General features: G+C 38.4%; 1 protein-coding gene across 3 annotated transcripts in view; it reads left to right on the top strand.

The window, feature by feature from the left end:
- The window catches only part of BEST3 (bestrophin 3), a 51,609-nt gene that overhangs the window by 19,549 nt on the left and 15,916 nt on the right, over window positions 1-16,144 (top strand). For all 3 annotated transcript variants that reach the window (XM_081309474.1, XM_081309472.1, XM_081309473.1), the window contains 3 exons: window positions 79-231; window positions 3,834-3,914; window positions 5,162-5,313. In XM_081309474.1, coding sequence (XP_081165600.1) covers window positions 79-231; window positions 3,834-3,914; window positions 5,162-5,313 — 386 coding nt within the window. The remainder of the gene's footprint in view (window positions 1-78; window positions 232-3,833; window positions 3,915-5,161; window positions 5,314-16,144) is intronic.

Raw genomic sequence — 16,144 nt, 5'->3', positions numbered from 1 at the left:
CTATTTGCCCACCTTGGCACTCTAGCTCCCTGTGGGCAGCTAGCACTGTCCTCTCACTCCAGTTTCTCTCTATTCCAGGTTGTCACTCTTGCTGTCTACACCTTCTTCTTTGCATGCCTGATTGGACGCCAGTTTTTGGATCCCACCAAAGGCTACGCGGGGCATGACTTAGATCTTTACATTCCAATCTTTACTCTCCTACAATTCTTCTTCTATGCAGGATGGCTCAAGGTAGCCATCAGTTTTGGTGCCCTAAGATCCACTCTTAATCTATCATGTTCCAAACTCCACACTGCTCCTATACTGAGTCTTTAGAAAATTATTAATCAGTGAATCAAAGGCAGATATAACATGTAACAGCTCAGATATGTGATCACTTTTCCATCAAGGATTAAAATGACAGAGATGTAGTTCAACTCTGTTGCAGCAGTCTGAAGCAGTTTGTTATGTAAAGAGATTAGAAGGACACTTTTTTATAGTTATTGATTTTTTTTAGTGTCTATTTGTTCCCATTAGGATTACAATAATGTAATTAAAGTAATAACTGTGCCTGCGTTTTTATACCACAATAAGCAACTAGGAAAAGTAAGCAAAGGCAAAGAAGCAGCTTTGGATATCAATCAGATTTAAGCATTAATTGTGTAGTAGTATCTTAGTTCGGCTCAACTCTGTAAATTATTGCTTGAAATCCTACTAGCTGTCCCACACCATTAAGTGCATCCAATTTTCAAAACCAGAACTAAGACTCAGAACTCATCGGAATCAAAATCAGAAACACCAGGATTAATGATGACATTGAGTTTGCAGGAGTTTAAAAACAGGTTAGAGCAGTAAAACAGCTTGTCTCATTGTCAGTGAAGAATTTTATTGGTTTCACCACTTCCACCACTATCGCTGCTCCTCTCAACCCTCCCCAGGTACATGTGTGTAAGGACGAGAGGCCTGATTCTTCCATCACTTTGGTGAATGTCCAAATGGGAAGTATGTGATAGGAAGAAAGTCAAAGATAATGGCATCATTAAGTCAACTGAAATCTAACAACAATTTAAAGGTGACTCATGAAATAGAATTTTCAAATGTCTGGCCTTCCAAACAGCCACATTTTCATGCCTTCAGATTGTAGCAGATTTTTTTTCCCTGCAGAAGTCTTTTCTTTCGTCAGTTTGACTTTTACCCAGGAATAATAAATATGTTAGCATTTCAAATTATACTCCAAGGACTAAAGGCTGTCCTTTACAAATGGCAAAAATATATTTTTAACCAGATGACAGTGATTGTTAATTATTTTTACTTACTTACGAGTAAGAAAGAGAAGGAGAGTTAATGGCTCTCATTTCCCATTAAAGAAAAAAGTAGACTTTGTCTTTATCAACATAAAATTCACACAGGTGGCCCAAAGGTAAATCATTCTTGTGTTTTTTGTTTGTTGTTGTTGTTGTTCTTTCCCTGAGTTTTGCTGAGCTTCTTTTTTTTATGCTTTTTTTTTATTGGTTGTTCACAACATTACAAAGCTCTTGACATATCATATTTCATACATTAGATTGAAGCTTCTTTGCTTTATGTCCATGTAAGGTGTTCAGCTGGCCCATAAAGCAGTAAATGGTTCCTTTCTTCTGATGCACTTTCTAAAATATTAACATCCTTTGCCTAAAAATATTTTTTAAAAATATGAAAAGGCATATTCATAGCTCCACTAAGAGACAAGCAAACTTAACAGAGTGAGTTTTCCCAATCCAGTGAGTTACATTTCAGTTTCTAAAGAGCTGTTCTAGCCTGACAATTCAGATATTTATAAATCTTTTCAAAATGTAGAAAACCATCTGGACCTTCTAGACATTATATTACTCAGTTACTTGCTGAAAATGGAGCCTCTAATAAAGCATATTTTTGTGAGATTGTAAATTCACAAACATAGGTATCATTTTAATAACTGTAGATTATAATAATATACACAGGACTAACACCATAAAACTGAAATTTTATATATATCAAAAATATTTTCAAGAATAAGCAGTGACTCATTTAATTTGAGAAAAACCCCAGGCAACCCTCACAACTCACAATGAAGGACTCTGACACAGCTGTCATTGAGAGACTTACTGACACAGGACACTGCCCTGCCCAGGACTGTCCCTTAGAACAAGGGAGATACACTTCTTTATGTAAGTGGATCTCAACCTGCCCATGCTTTAAAATCTCCTAGGAGTTTTACATAGTACCAATTCCTGGGCCCAGCATCACACTGGTTAAGTCAGAATATTGAGAGGAGGGACTCAGGCATTATTGTTTATTTTTTAAGAGCTCCCCAGGTGATTTTAGTGCGTAGCTAAGGTTGAAAATAACTGCTGTAAATGGTTTGACTTAAATACTAAAAACTTAAGTAAGTAAAGCTCCTATCAGTGGTCTCATTCTAAAAATCTAGATACTAATCAAATGATATATTTTATATGTTTATAAGTACATAATAAGTATGTAATATTTTAAGTATATAATAAGGAAAAAACAATGAGAGAAATAAATTACAGTAGATGGGGTAGAGAGAGAAGATGGGAGGGGAGGGGGGATAGTAGAGGATAGGAAAGGTAGCAGAATAGAACAGTTACTAATATGGCATTATGTAAAAATGTGGATGTGTAACCGATGTGATTCTGCAATCTGTATTTGGGGTAAAAATGGGAGTTCATAACCCACTTGAATCTAATGTATGAAATATGATGTGTCAAGAGCTTTGTAATGTTTTGAACAACCAATAAAAAAATAAGGAATAGGTAAATAATATTTTATATACTTCTAAGTATATGGTGATATTACAAGTATATAACTAATCAAACAATATATTTTATATACTTGTAAGTTTTTCCTATGTAGAGGATTCAATGTAAACACACACACACATTCTCTCTCTCTCTCTCCCCCCCCACCTCTTTCTCTCTCTCTCATACACATACACACACACACACACACACACACACACACAAATCAAAGTAAATTATTCAAAAAAGTAAATGACAAGCAAGTCATTTTAGACATTTAAAATCTCTCATCAAGAGGCTATAGAAGCTGGGCAAGGTGACACACACCTGTAGTCCCAGCACTCAGGAAGCTGAGGTGGGAGGATCCCGTGAGCGCAGGAGTTTTCAGACTAGCCTAGGCAACATAGCAAACCCCATCTAAAAAAAAAAAAAAAAAGCTATTCAGTTCAGGAATATGATAAGAATATTTAATATCTTTCAAACATTCTTAAATGTGATAAGAAACCACCTAAACTTTTTCAACAGGAAATCTAGCTTACTAGATAAATAAGAGCCAATCTAGAGTAAAGCTAAGTAAGCCTCAAATTCCAATTTGATGACTGACTAGCCTGCTCTTTCACTTAGTGGTTATGTCTAATAATTGTGAAACCACCTTGCACTTTCTTTAACTATGACTTAAGTCTTCCTCTGCTGTTTAACTTTGTCTTATCATCCTAGCCCTTATAAATTCCTTGAAAGCACAAGCTATATGCCACTCACATGTTGATGACTCTTCAATATGCACTGGTTTTAGTGGGTGCCTAAACAGCACAAAGCTTCTCTGTGATAGGGCCTTCACTGTCACCAGTTGAATAGACAGAGCCATGTGGAGATCATGCAAACAAAGGAGCATCATTTATGACTAGAGAATCAAGTCTAATATTCTAATAAGTATCTGTCTGGAGAACAACCCACTTCCCTCTAGGCTTTATATTATGAAAGTGACAAAATAAGGAGAGAATAAAATAGGAATCAACTTCAATCTCTGTTCTTAGTCTTCACAAGTATCATGATAGATTTATTCTGTGTTTCCAACTGCAGGTGGCTGAGCAGCTTATCAATCCTTTTGGAGAAGATGATGATGATTTTGAAACTAACTGGTGCATTGATAGAAATTTACAGGTTAGAAGAATTTTTCTTTCCTTTATAAACCTTAACAATAAATCACCTGTGATGTTTCTCATTTAAACAGATTCTGGATGCAGGCCCCTGGACTTCAGAGCATTAGCCACAAATTAAAAAATTTGACTAGGCATATATTATCCTTTTGGAGCCTCACAGGTCCTGGATCTCAGTTCCAGTGAAATTTAGGTAGAATTTCAAATCAATTTTCTCTTTAAGTTTCTCTATCAGCTTTAACCAGCCTCTTCCATCTAGAACAAAGCAGTATTTTAATTCATTTTTTATCTGTTTCACTTGGCACCCAAAGAGGTTAACAGTGACATAAAATAGCATCCAGATACAATCTGATGTGACTTGCCAAACTCACAGCTCACAGACCTCAGCAGTCAGTTGTCCAGCAGCTGGACACTGGGAGCCTGGACCACACAGGCCTGTGTCTCAAATCTGCCTGACATGCATAAAATGGACCCCCTTCTGAGTTTTCCATGAAGAACCAGCATGAGGGGAATGTTAGGCAAAACTCTCCTCAGACTATTCTCTTCTCTAAGTAAAGGCCTTCACTTTGTCCATTTGTTTCAAGCCCAACTTGGCTTTTAAACAGGTTCAGACATTTCACAGAGATTACTTTGTCAGTCTGTTAGGGGAAGAAGTGCAATGCCTGAATCATTCTGTCAAAAATTGGTTCTGAGAGAGTAATTTATTTATGTATCACTCAGTCAAAGCCAAAGGAAAAGATGATTATAGCTTCAAACAGCATAAGCTTGCTGATGTGCTTTTCTAAAAAAAACAAGAAACCAGGGATTGTAAGAAGTGATGTCAAGTAAAAAAGTGTTTATGGGGTTAGCAGAAATGAATACTGAGGCTCTCCACCTTGCTGCACTACTTGGAGTTAGGTGGTTGCTGGCAGGGCAGGCACTAAGATAATACCAGAACTGTGAACAAAGAAGGAAAAGGTGCTTTGCCTCCCTCCAGGTGAGATGCAGCTCCATCCCCGGGCATAAGGACAGAGGGTGGGCAGCTTGACAGCCTCACTTATACCACTGACCAGTGTTCTCCAGTAGTGAACAACAGGTGCAACTCTCTGCAGTAGCCCATGTTGTAGCAAATATATGCTGTAGGCATCTGTGCATCCATTCATTTGGACTATGTCCTGTTGCTCTCAAACTCCAGTCCCCCTACTGAAAATTCTTCTCTTTTTTTATATAGTTCACATCTGATCTGGCCTAACAATATGACGATGATTTTAGGTCTCTCTTTTAGCTGTGGATGAAATGCATATGAGCTTACCCAAGATGAAGAAGGACATTTACTGGGACGATTCTGCTGCTCGACCACCATACACACTGGCAGCAGCTGACTACTGCATACCCTCATTTCTAGGGTCAACAATCCAAATGGGGTAAGTGTGTGTGTGTGTGTGTGTGTGTGTGTGTGTGTGTGTGTGTGTTTAAATCTTCAGTATTTAAAAAATAATGTGATCACTGATCTTTTGACATTGGGGGGGGGGGGGCTTTTTTTCTTTTCTAACCATGCTCAATAGACAAGTCAGTCTCTATCCTTATGTACCATGAGCCGTAAATAAACAGGTTGAGGCCTGAAGTGATTCATGCATAGCTCTAGAATAAGTTTATTAAGTTCAATTTTGGAGAAATGTGTGAATGGGGGAGGGGATTTTATATATATTTGCTAACAGCAGATGCCAGTTTCTAAGAGGCTTAAAGTAAGCATAGAAAATTTAGAAAGTAATAACCCCCTGCCCCCCCCCACTCAAAAAAAAAAAAAAACTGTAAAAAGGGAAAACTTTAATGGACTTTTCATGGCAAAACTTTGGCTGTTCCCTGAAGTCAATCTAAGCAGTTTGTGGAGCAGATTCATGTCTAGTTGCCAAAGTAACCACCTTTCCTTGCTCAGGGTTCTGCTTCTTGTTTCCCTACTTACAGGATATCTAGCTTCTGTCCTACCCCTATAAAGTGTCATTCTTAGCCAAATGTCTAATCTTCAAAAATAATGATGCTTTTCCAAAGGGGTCTGCTTGAGAATCCAAAGCAAAGGGTGACAGAGTGGAATTTCAGGAGTGGTAGCAAATGAGGAAAATTATTTAGGAACTAGGAGATTTGCCTTGGTGTCCTCCAAGTACACCTCAGAGAAGGTTGCCCATGCCAGGCTAGACTTGCTTCTGCTTCTAGATGGCCTTTTAAGACTGAATCTTTTCATCCAGGGTCCTTCCAGGCCAGGTTGCTTATCCTTAGCCCAGCTTATTGCTCAGTCTATGAGTATCAATTTCCTGTTGCTGACACTTGGCAACTTGTGTAACTCCTTCTGCAGTGGCAGAGCTTCATGGACATCTGGCAATCTTCTCAATTTTGAAAATTAATAAGAGATGTTTTTTCTCTGAGTTTGTTTTTAAATAATTAAGCATGCTTTATCCTTCCCCCTACTCCCACAACTGCTGAACGCAAAAATATTTAAAGATCTAACTTGCAAAAGAAGGGAGACCAACACCATTGATAAAATCAGGGCATCATTGTGATGATTCTATTTAGACACCCTATGTTCCATTTCTAATGTCCATTAAGTTGATTTTATATAATGTTTAAAATGACTTTGAGGGATCTCAAGATTTTTATTTTGGTCTATGTATTTATACTAATCATATAATTTTCAATGCCTAACTAAATATCCATGTTCTTTAGAAAATATTAAAATAGGGGACATTGGGGACATGCCTGTAATCCCAGCAACTCAGGAGGCTGAGACAGGAGAATCACAAGGTCAAGGCCAACCTCAGCGACCTGGTGAGGCCCTAAGCAATTAAGTGAGATCCTGTCTCAAAATTGAAAAAAAAAAAAAAAGCCGGGATGTAGCTCAGTGACAAAGTGCCCTTGGATTCAATCCCAAGTAACCGCTTCCCAAAATAATAGCAAAGAAAATATTTAAATACATGTTTCTCCTGTTTGTAAACACAGAAACACATTACAGATTTATAATTTCTTAATTGTAAATTAAGAATTGTAAATTACAGAGATGATTAAACGATATTATAAACATAAAACAATCTAATATAACCATAGAGCATTATTATTATCAGCTATTCAGGTCTTTTATTTGTTGATTTCAAACTGAGGCATAGAAAGATTGAATAAACCTAAGCTTTTTCATATTAAAGTAACCTGGAAATCTGGGACAGAAAATAAAACAGTTGAGACAGAACCAGGAGATACATTAAGATTGCAGCAAAAATATATTAGCTATGAGATAGGTCTGTTTACCAGGATGACAGGGAGGAGCCCAGGTGAAGGCCAAGGTCTGTGAAGAGGTTTTATATGAGATGCCTAGCAGGACTCTGCTAGAACCAACTGACCAAAGAAGCAGTTAGGCAAAAGCTCAGTTGGTCTTGATTTTTCTATGAATGAGGAACATAAAATGGGAGGCTCACACTCCAGAGAAAGCCCTGCAGGAGCACAAATAGGAAAAGACAAGCATTCCCAGAAAGGCCTTTTGGATCCATGATTCGAGTACTCAAGAAAACTTTCTCATCACCTGTGACAGTAAAACCAATCTTAAACTAACTTAAAAGCAAAAAGGGGTTTTTGGGGGGTCATACTCAGAGGCCAGGCTCACTTTGGGCATTGCTTAAAAAAAAAAAATACAGTTAAAAAAAAAAAGCTGGATCCAGAGGCTCCCTAATGTAACCCAGCTGACCACTCCTGTCTTTCTGCTGTGCATTTCTCTCCTCTGGCTCAGTTCTCAGGCAGGTTCTTCCCTTCATGGGGCAAAACAGCAAAATGGTAGCCAGCAGCTCCAAGCTTATGGTTCAGCAGACCCTGTGCAAAGGGCACAACTCCTTCCAACTCTTAAAGCTGCAGTACTGAATTTGCTGTGATTACTGAGTTTGGCTAACATATCTATTCCCAAACTAACCACTACTGATAGGGAGGCACAACTGATTAGCCAAGGCTGGTTATATGTTCATGCTTGATAAGCATATAAAACACCCCTGCTTCTTTTTTATTTTTGGATGAGTAAATTTTTATTTTATTATTCTGTTTAGAGTATATATTCCCAACATACTTAATTCAGAAATCAAAGTCCCTTTATCTTTTTATATCAACACTTCAGATTTGTTGTCACAACTCCCATGACCCAAAAATTCTAAAATCAAGGCAATGCCCTTCAAAAATCTAGCAAAAGTACTATCCAAGGGCAACCTGAGAAGTTATTCTGCCTCATATTTAGCACACTCAGAAGTGACTTTCACATTCAGCACACTATCCATTTCTACTTAAAAAGGAAATTCCTTTGTTCTCAATATTAAGAATATGTTCAAAGCATGGCACTATTTTCTATATATTTAATAGATATATGTAACTGAAATAAAGTTATGCCCCCCTTTTTCTAATCTTAATTACAAATTTAAAATATGTTTTTGCTCATACCTTCAATTGTTTTTCAGAGTTCTACTCTGTGGTAAGTTTTATGCCAGATGCTACAGATAGGCTTAAAAAAATGAAAGAACAGAAAAAAAGCACCTCTTTCTGGGCATGGTGGTACAGGCCTCTAATCCCAGCAACTCCAGAGGCTGAGGCAGGAGGATCACAAGTCCCAGGCCAGCCTCAGCCATCATTGCTAAAAAAATACAGTAAAAAAAAAAAAAAAAAAAAAGATCCTGACCTAATCCAGATCATCATAAGTCACTTCAAAATTCATACAGTTTTTTATTTACTAGCAATTACTCATTAACACAACACTGAGAAATAGAGTACATGAAAATTAAAGACCTGAATTCTCATAACTCCCTTTAATCCTGTCTTGAAATTCAAAACAGCCAACAGTAAAGGAGCAATAATCCCTAAAAAGCATTAGAAGAACACCAACAAACTCTCCATCCATAACAACAGAGGATTCCAAATCCTAGAAAAGACAGCGGGAGGTGCTTATGAAATGGATCACTCAAGTGTGTCCTGAGTGCTTGCTGTAACTAACTGCCTGTTAATCTAAAAGCATGCTCAAGCCTGTAAGCTGTCTGTTTACTACAATCCCATTTAAAGAACATTGCTTTATTGAACTTTTCAATCACTACTCAAATATATATCAAAACCTCCTCACATTTACAGTAATCTTATGGAAGGGCTCCTTGAGGTCAATTAAGGATCCACTTAGTAAAAAGAAGAAATATTCAAAATTATAAGAGTTCCTTCTAGTTAGGAGTTGAAGAATTTATTTAAAGCTTACTTGTTATTGTAAAACTATAACAACTCTATTGGAAATAATGTCATTTACTCATCTGCTTATTCCAAAACTTCTAAGCATATGTAGCAGTAGTATAATTACTTTCTTGTAATTATACATAGATGTACCTAGGGTACACAGAGTTTTTAGAATTGTACTGTAGGTGATATTGGTTTAAATATATGAATATATATGTTGCAGCAAGCAAAGATCATATTAAAATTTGGTTTAATATACTTTTAGGTTGATTTTTTTTCTTCAGTAGTCCTTTCTTAGCCAACTATATTAAAACATTTTAGCTTTATAAGAAAATACAGTCTGATATATATTAGTGAAAGATTGTGTTATAAACTACTAAAAATATCTCAATCTCTGAATCACCAGCTTCAACAAAAATGTATTCTTAGAAAATTGATTTGGTTTTTTTTCCCCTTAACACACCAAAAAGGAAGGAGACACCTTCCAAAGAGAGGAATGTGCACTCGGCTCACAGTTGTAGAACTCCTCTGAGTCTTTCCCAGGCTGATCTGGGGTCACCACTGGTGCTCAGTTTTTACTTTTTAAATGGAATCAGAGGTGAACATAGCTTTATTTCATTTTCTAATGAAACTACCATAGAATATAATAGTATTAGGGTGAGGGTAAGTAAACCTCCACTTTTCTTCGTTTGTCAGCCAGCAAGGGCCAGAACAGTATAACCAAGGTGGTAGCATGAAGCTAGATATGCCTTTTCAAAAGCACAATTGGGGGCTGGGGTTATAGCTTAGTGGTAAAGCTCTTGCCTTGCATGCGTGAGGCACTGGGTTGATCCTCAGCACCTCACCTTGACCATTTGATAAATACTAGACAACAGCTTTGATGGTGATTCTGCACTACAGAAGGTCAAAAATAACAGTGTTCACCTCTAATGTGTTTGAAGAGTACATTTTGCTTTGCTCATATTTAAATGCTCCTCTGCCTGTGTCTCTACCCAGATAGATTCTCGGCAAAAATTATCAGCTCTCTAATTTTTAAGTACACTAGCAATTTTAAAATAATAAACCTGGGGGCTGGGGATGTGGCTCAAGCGGTAGCGCGCTCGCCTTGCAAGCATGCGGCCCGGGTTCGATCCTCAGCACCACATACAAACAAAGATGTTGTGTCCGCCGAGAACTAAAAATAAATGTTAAAAATTCTCTCTTCCTCTCTCACTCTCTCTCCTCTCTCACTCTCTCTTTAAAAAAATAATAATAATAATAATAAACCTGATATGAGAACTCATCATATTAAATATCTTTTTCCTAAATTCCTCATTTCACTTTTTTTAAAATGACCTCAATATTATTGTTTGAATTTAAATTGTCAAAACAAACCTTCAAAAGTAAAGTAGAAAAAGAAAGGCAAGCATCATAAGGTTTCTTCAAACCTTCAATCTTTTTGAAGCTCTATATTTACCTAATCACACTAGAGAAAAGGAAGTTGCTTTGCAAAAGGCTCACTTTGAGGGCTGGGGTTGTGATTTAGCAGTAGAGAGCTTGCCTAGCATGTGTGAGGAACTGGGTTTGATTCCCGGAACCGCATAAAAATAAACAAGTAAAATAAAGGTATTATGACCATCTACAACTAAAAAAAAAATCTCTAAACAAATGCATTAACTCTCTAAGTCATCAGTACTATTTTGGTCTTTCTGTATCTGACACACACCAAGAAGTGTGGAAGTGTGCTGAATATCCTCAGGAGCCAATCTCTGCGGTGGGAAATTTCCTGCACCCTGACCAGCCCAAACTTCTTAAAGAGCCCTTCACTAAACCACTGTTGCTTATGCCTTCAGCTGTTTGTCACTGGCAAGGGGGTCTCTGGGGATTATGGTTTTATTGGGAGCTCAGTGTGTATTTTGAAATGCTGGGTTTGAGTTTTTCCTTAAACATCAGGGGGAAAAAAATACAACCTAGACATCTATCTGTCCTGTAGAAATAATGCACACTGTCCCTCCTAGACCCAACTCTAAGCAACAAGTCTGACTGGCTTAACATTACCTTTTCTTTCTCTCCTTCTCTGACTCTTCTCCTCCTTTTCAAAAACAGCCCAATATATTACACAGCCTTTCTTATTCTTATGTGTCCTGTATGTCTGAAGTGATGATTTACAGTGTACAATAAATGTACACAACAGAGTTGGCAATGTCTGGCAAGTGGTGAAGGTCCACTATTTAGTCAACCCTATCGTCCTTTCCTCAAATATCTCAGCTTCTGCCAGTCCTTATATTCCTATCCATTTACCCAGGGCCCCCAACTTACTATGAAATTGCTGTTAAGTCATCCCTTGTAAGATTTTAAATGTACAGTGATTTTTTTTTTTTTTTTTTTTGGCACTGAGGATTGAACACAGGGGTGCTCTATCACTGAGCTACATCTCCAGCCCTTTCTTATTTTTTACTTTGAGACAGAGCCTCATTAAGTTGCTCAGGCTGGTCTCAAACTTGTGATTCTCCGGCCTAAGCCTCCTGAGTCAAGGGGTTACAGACACGCACCACCACACCTGGCTAAAGGACACTCTAACGGGAGAAGATGGAGTGACCTTCAGGCAGACACTGTCATTTCCTTCAACCCTGCAAGAAGTCAATAATGATTTAAAAACCACTTCTGAAAGTTTGCCAGTCATTGACAAGAGTCCTCTTTATATCTTCTACTGTCCAAAGCTTTTTGGCAGAGGTTACCCTCTTTAAACTCCCAAACAATCTGTAAGGCAAATAAAGTACGATGATCACCAGTTTACAAACTATAATACTAAGTCACAGAGAGGTTACATGAGTCTCCAAAGGTTACACAGTAAGTGTTAGCCAGGGTAGCAGCGATCCTGGCTCCCTAAGCTCTCAAAATGAATCTTTCTGTCTCACCAGAGACAATTTTCCTATTCCATCTCTAAAACGCAATGGCTGTGAGGCATTTTCCATTTATGTCCTTCTATCTCTAATTACCTACCTATCTCAATCCAAATGAGTTCCAAAACATAAAACCTTGCCTTTTTAGCTGACCATCTATAGTATATAGTAATATAATAAGGGTGCTTACATTCCATCATATAATGTTTCTGCTATAGTTGTTTAAATGGAATTATATTTGGATCTCAGAATTGAACTAACCTTTATATAAACTAAGGGCACATTTTTAAATCAAATAAGAATGAGCAGAAAGTATAAAAAAACCTAAAAGAAGTAGAGAAATGAACTACAGTAGGTGGGGTAGAGAGAGAAGATGGGAGGGGAGGGGAGGGGGGATAGTAGAGGATAGGAAAGGTAGGAGAATACAACAGTTACTAATATGGCAGTATGTAAAAATGTGGATGTGTAACCGATGTGATTCTGCAATCTGTATTTGGGGTAAAAATGGGAATTCATAACTCACTTGAATCTAATATATGAAATATGATATGTCAAGAGCTTTGTAATGTTTTGAACAACCAAAAAAAAAAAAACCTAAAAGACACAACCAAGCCCCTCAAATGGGAAATGAAGACTGCCCCTGACCCCCAGCCAAGTACTGAGGATTTAACCCAGGGGCACTTTGCCACTGAGCTACATCCCAAACCCTTTTTATTTTTGAGACAGGGTCTCACTGAGTTTTCTCATACTTGCTATCCTCCAAACTTCAGGCTCCCAAATAGCTGGGATTACAGGCATGTGCCACCATGCCTAATAAAATAAAGATTCTTTTAAAGTATTCTATTATGTGCTCTAAGCTTTAAACCATTTTGTTATCAACCACAGTTATAGTGAAAATCATAACTTTTAGAAAAATTAGGAGGTGGGCATGATGTGTTAGAGATCTTACACGGAAGTATTAAAAAGAAAGGTCCTTTGGTCATCATGCTGGAGAGTTTGACTATTGCTCTCACATGGCATAAATACCTGAAGGACACCACTTGTCACTTCTTGAGATACATTGGACACCAAGTGTTCTTCCAAAGACCCAGACTAAAAGTATAGAAAGTTTTCAAGTCATATTTCTTATCCTAAGCATTAATCAGACTACATGCTTTTCATGTAGCCTTTCCAGTTTGGACACTAATACCATGCAACTCTGTGCCCTCCATTCTCAATCCGTGGCCACCCACTGCCTCTGGAAGAAAGTCCAAATCCATTGGCCTGGCATATTGCTCTTCATAACACACTCCAGGACAATCTTTCCAGCCTATGCTTGATACTGTCCTCTGTGTCTCAAAAACTTCTTTTTTCTTCTTCTTCTTCCTTACTAACACCCTAATTCCTGCCTTATTTGCTCATCATCACTTCCACCTGGTCCCCTGTCCTTCCTTCTCCATTTATCCTATTCTGATTTAGTGGCAAAGTCCAGCTCAAAAACTTACTTTGCCCCAAATGTAATTCATATGCATGCCTTCTGCCTCCTTTTAAATTATAATTATTTAGTATCTAGCACACTAGGTATCTAGTGCAACAAATTGTTGATGGTAGATGATCAATAAATTAGGGGGGGTGTGAAATAAGCAGATAAATATCATGCATCCACAGCACACTCTCCTGAGGCAGGAAGGTGTAAGAGGGTTTCCCTAGAAGGTCTACCCCATGTCAATCAGTAGATCATTAGCGAGAACACTAGCCTCTTTGCCGTTTGTCCATTGCACTTCATTTTTCTTCAGTCTATGAATTAGGAAAGTATTTCTCTCACTGTAGTTGAATGTACATATCCACTATACCAATTTGAAAGTTTTTTCCTTTTGAGTCACAAAGTTTTGAAGTAGTAATAATATAAATTATTTTTCCTAGAAAATTGTGTCGAAGTAGTTAAGGAAGGACTGGGGTTGTGGCTCAGAGGTAGATCACTTGCATAGCATGCATGAAGCACTGGGTTCAATCCTCAGCACAACATAAAGTAAAATATTGTGTCCACCTATAATTAAAAAATAAATATGGAAGGGCTATGTTCAAAGCACAAAGTGGACCACTGCTCCAGTAAGAGTGGGCAACCTTGTCTTGTTCCTAATCTTATAGGAAAAAATATTCCCCTTTACCTTGGTATGATGTTAGCTGTGAATTGCCATATGTGTTGAGGCTGACCTCAAACTCCTGAGCTCAAGTGATCCTCCTGCCTCAGCCTCCTGAGTAACTGGATCTATGATGGGTGCACTTGATCTAAACCCAGTCTGGATCATGGGCCTACACCCTGGCAAGGGAGATAGCCCAAAGTATACATAGATTGGAGGAACTCATGAATGTTATCTCAAAAGCAACAGAACTCCCATCACCTGCAGACATTGGAATCTTCTAGTCTGGGCCCAGTATAAACATTGTTTTCACTGCTCTGCTTGCCACACATTTTAGATCTTCAACAGACTCTGGATTCTTGGCAAGTGTGACTAGAGAGACTGGTGCCAATATGTATCATAGGGCATAGAAAATGTTTAAGGATCACAGTCAAGAATAAAAGTAATACTTCTCTGTTTCCCCACCAATTTAACATAGAACACTGTCTGCTGTGCTTGAGAGACCACTTTGCTGGGGTTTTGGCTCAGATGGACTGGTGTAATTAGTATATTTATCTGTCTTATATTCCAATTAGTTAATCTCCAACTCATCACCATGTATAAACATTATGCTTGGGCTTGGGTTTTGGCTCAGCTGTACAGCGCTCGCCTAGCATGTGCGAGGCCCTGGGTTCAATCCTCAACACCACATTAAATAAATAAACAAAGGTATTATGTCTAACCAAAAAATAAATATTTGAAAAAAAGTAAAAATTAAAAAAATAAATATGTGCCGCAGTCTTGGCTGGGCACAGAATCACGAGCCACCACACAGCTTTGTAGATTCAAACAGCAATTCTTTATTCCCGAACTCACACCGGCCTCTACACACGCTCTGGGGCAATCCCAGTTCTGCTGCCATCCAATTCACCTACTCCACGAGGCTTTCTTCCCAAAGTGCTCTCTGAATCTCACGAGAACTCAACGGGAGCTCAGGCAGGAGGAACGCCCTATTTCCAGCAGCAATAATCCTCAACATCGAACTTCCCTAAAATCCAAGGTCTTAAACTGGGAACGCCCTTAACCCAAGGAGCGGGATACTTCCTCAAACTGCAGGACACACCCTAATCCTGGATCCACCCTCGTCATTGAGCAGGGTCACCTTTCTCAAACACACATGCAAGGTCAACAGCGAAATTAACATGGGGTACGCTGGCAAGGAAATTTCGATGCGTCATTCCTACTTGGTAATGGCCCTCAGCAAATATGATTGTCCTAAATTTAAAAACAAGAAGTAGTTAAGGAAAATAAATCCCAAATAAGTAGTCAGGATCCCAAATGGAGGACAGATGTGTGTCCTATAAAGAGAGATTGCCAGCTTGACCTCAAATCCCAAAGCACATCCAATGTGGCAATGTTCATAACCAACTGTGCTGTCCCTCCTCTGATGTCCTCCAAAGCTAAATGGATCCCTGTGAAATGTGACTGGAGATGTGACCTAATGAAATCCAACGAATAGGGTCACCGGGGCCACTGAAGTATGAGTCTGCGTTTCCCAAGTCGCTGTAACAGAATATGCATCTGCACAGCAGAGGGTGGGTCAGGAGGCTATCTGGTAGCCAAGAGCGCTGCTGGGGCTTTAGAGTAACAGCACGAGGCTGTAATCGAACACCATCCCAGGACACTTACCCTGCTAATCATCTCAATCATCCATCTTTTATTCATAAACACAGGGAACACATTTTCTTTGGTTGCTCCTTTTGCCCTTTCAGGTTATACCTACATTATACCATGGCATATTTTTCTGTTACGTCACATAAAATGTAGCTGGCATAAAGCATCTTGTCTATACCAACACTGGACTGGGACAGCATGATTACTGTTGATCCCAGAGATAGCATGAGTATTTGTCTTTTAAGGGCAAGGATTTAAGTAGTTCCTTGAGCACACAGAGATGTGAGACAACCATGTAATCCAAGACAGGAGTAGACCTTAGTACCAAACAGGCTTGTGTGTGCAAGTGCTTAGGTAAGATGGAAAAA

Source organism: Spermophilus citellus (assembly GCF_964194105.1).
Source record: "Spermophilus citellus genome assembly, chromosome: 10".
Classification (NCBI taxonomy): domain Eukaryota; kingdom Metazoa; phylum Chordata; class Mammalia; order Rodentia; family Sciuridae; genus Spermophilus; species Spermophilus citellus.
The sequence above is the reverse complement of the archived record's forward strand: the minus strand, read 5'-3'. Positions and strand labels throughout refer to the sequence as shown.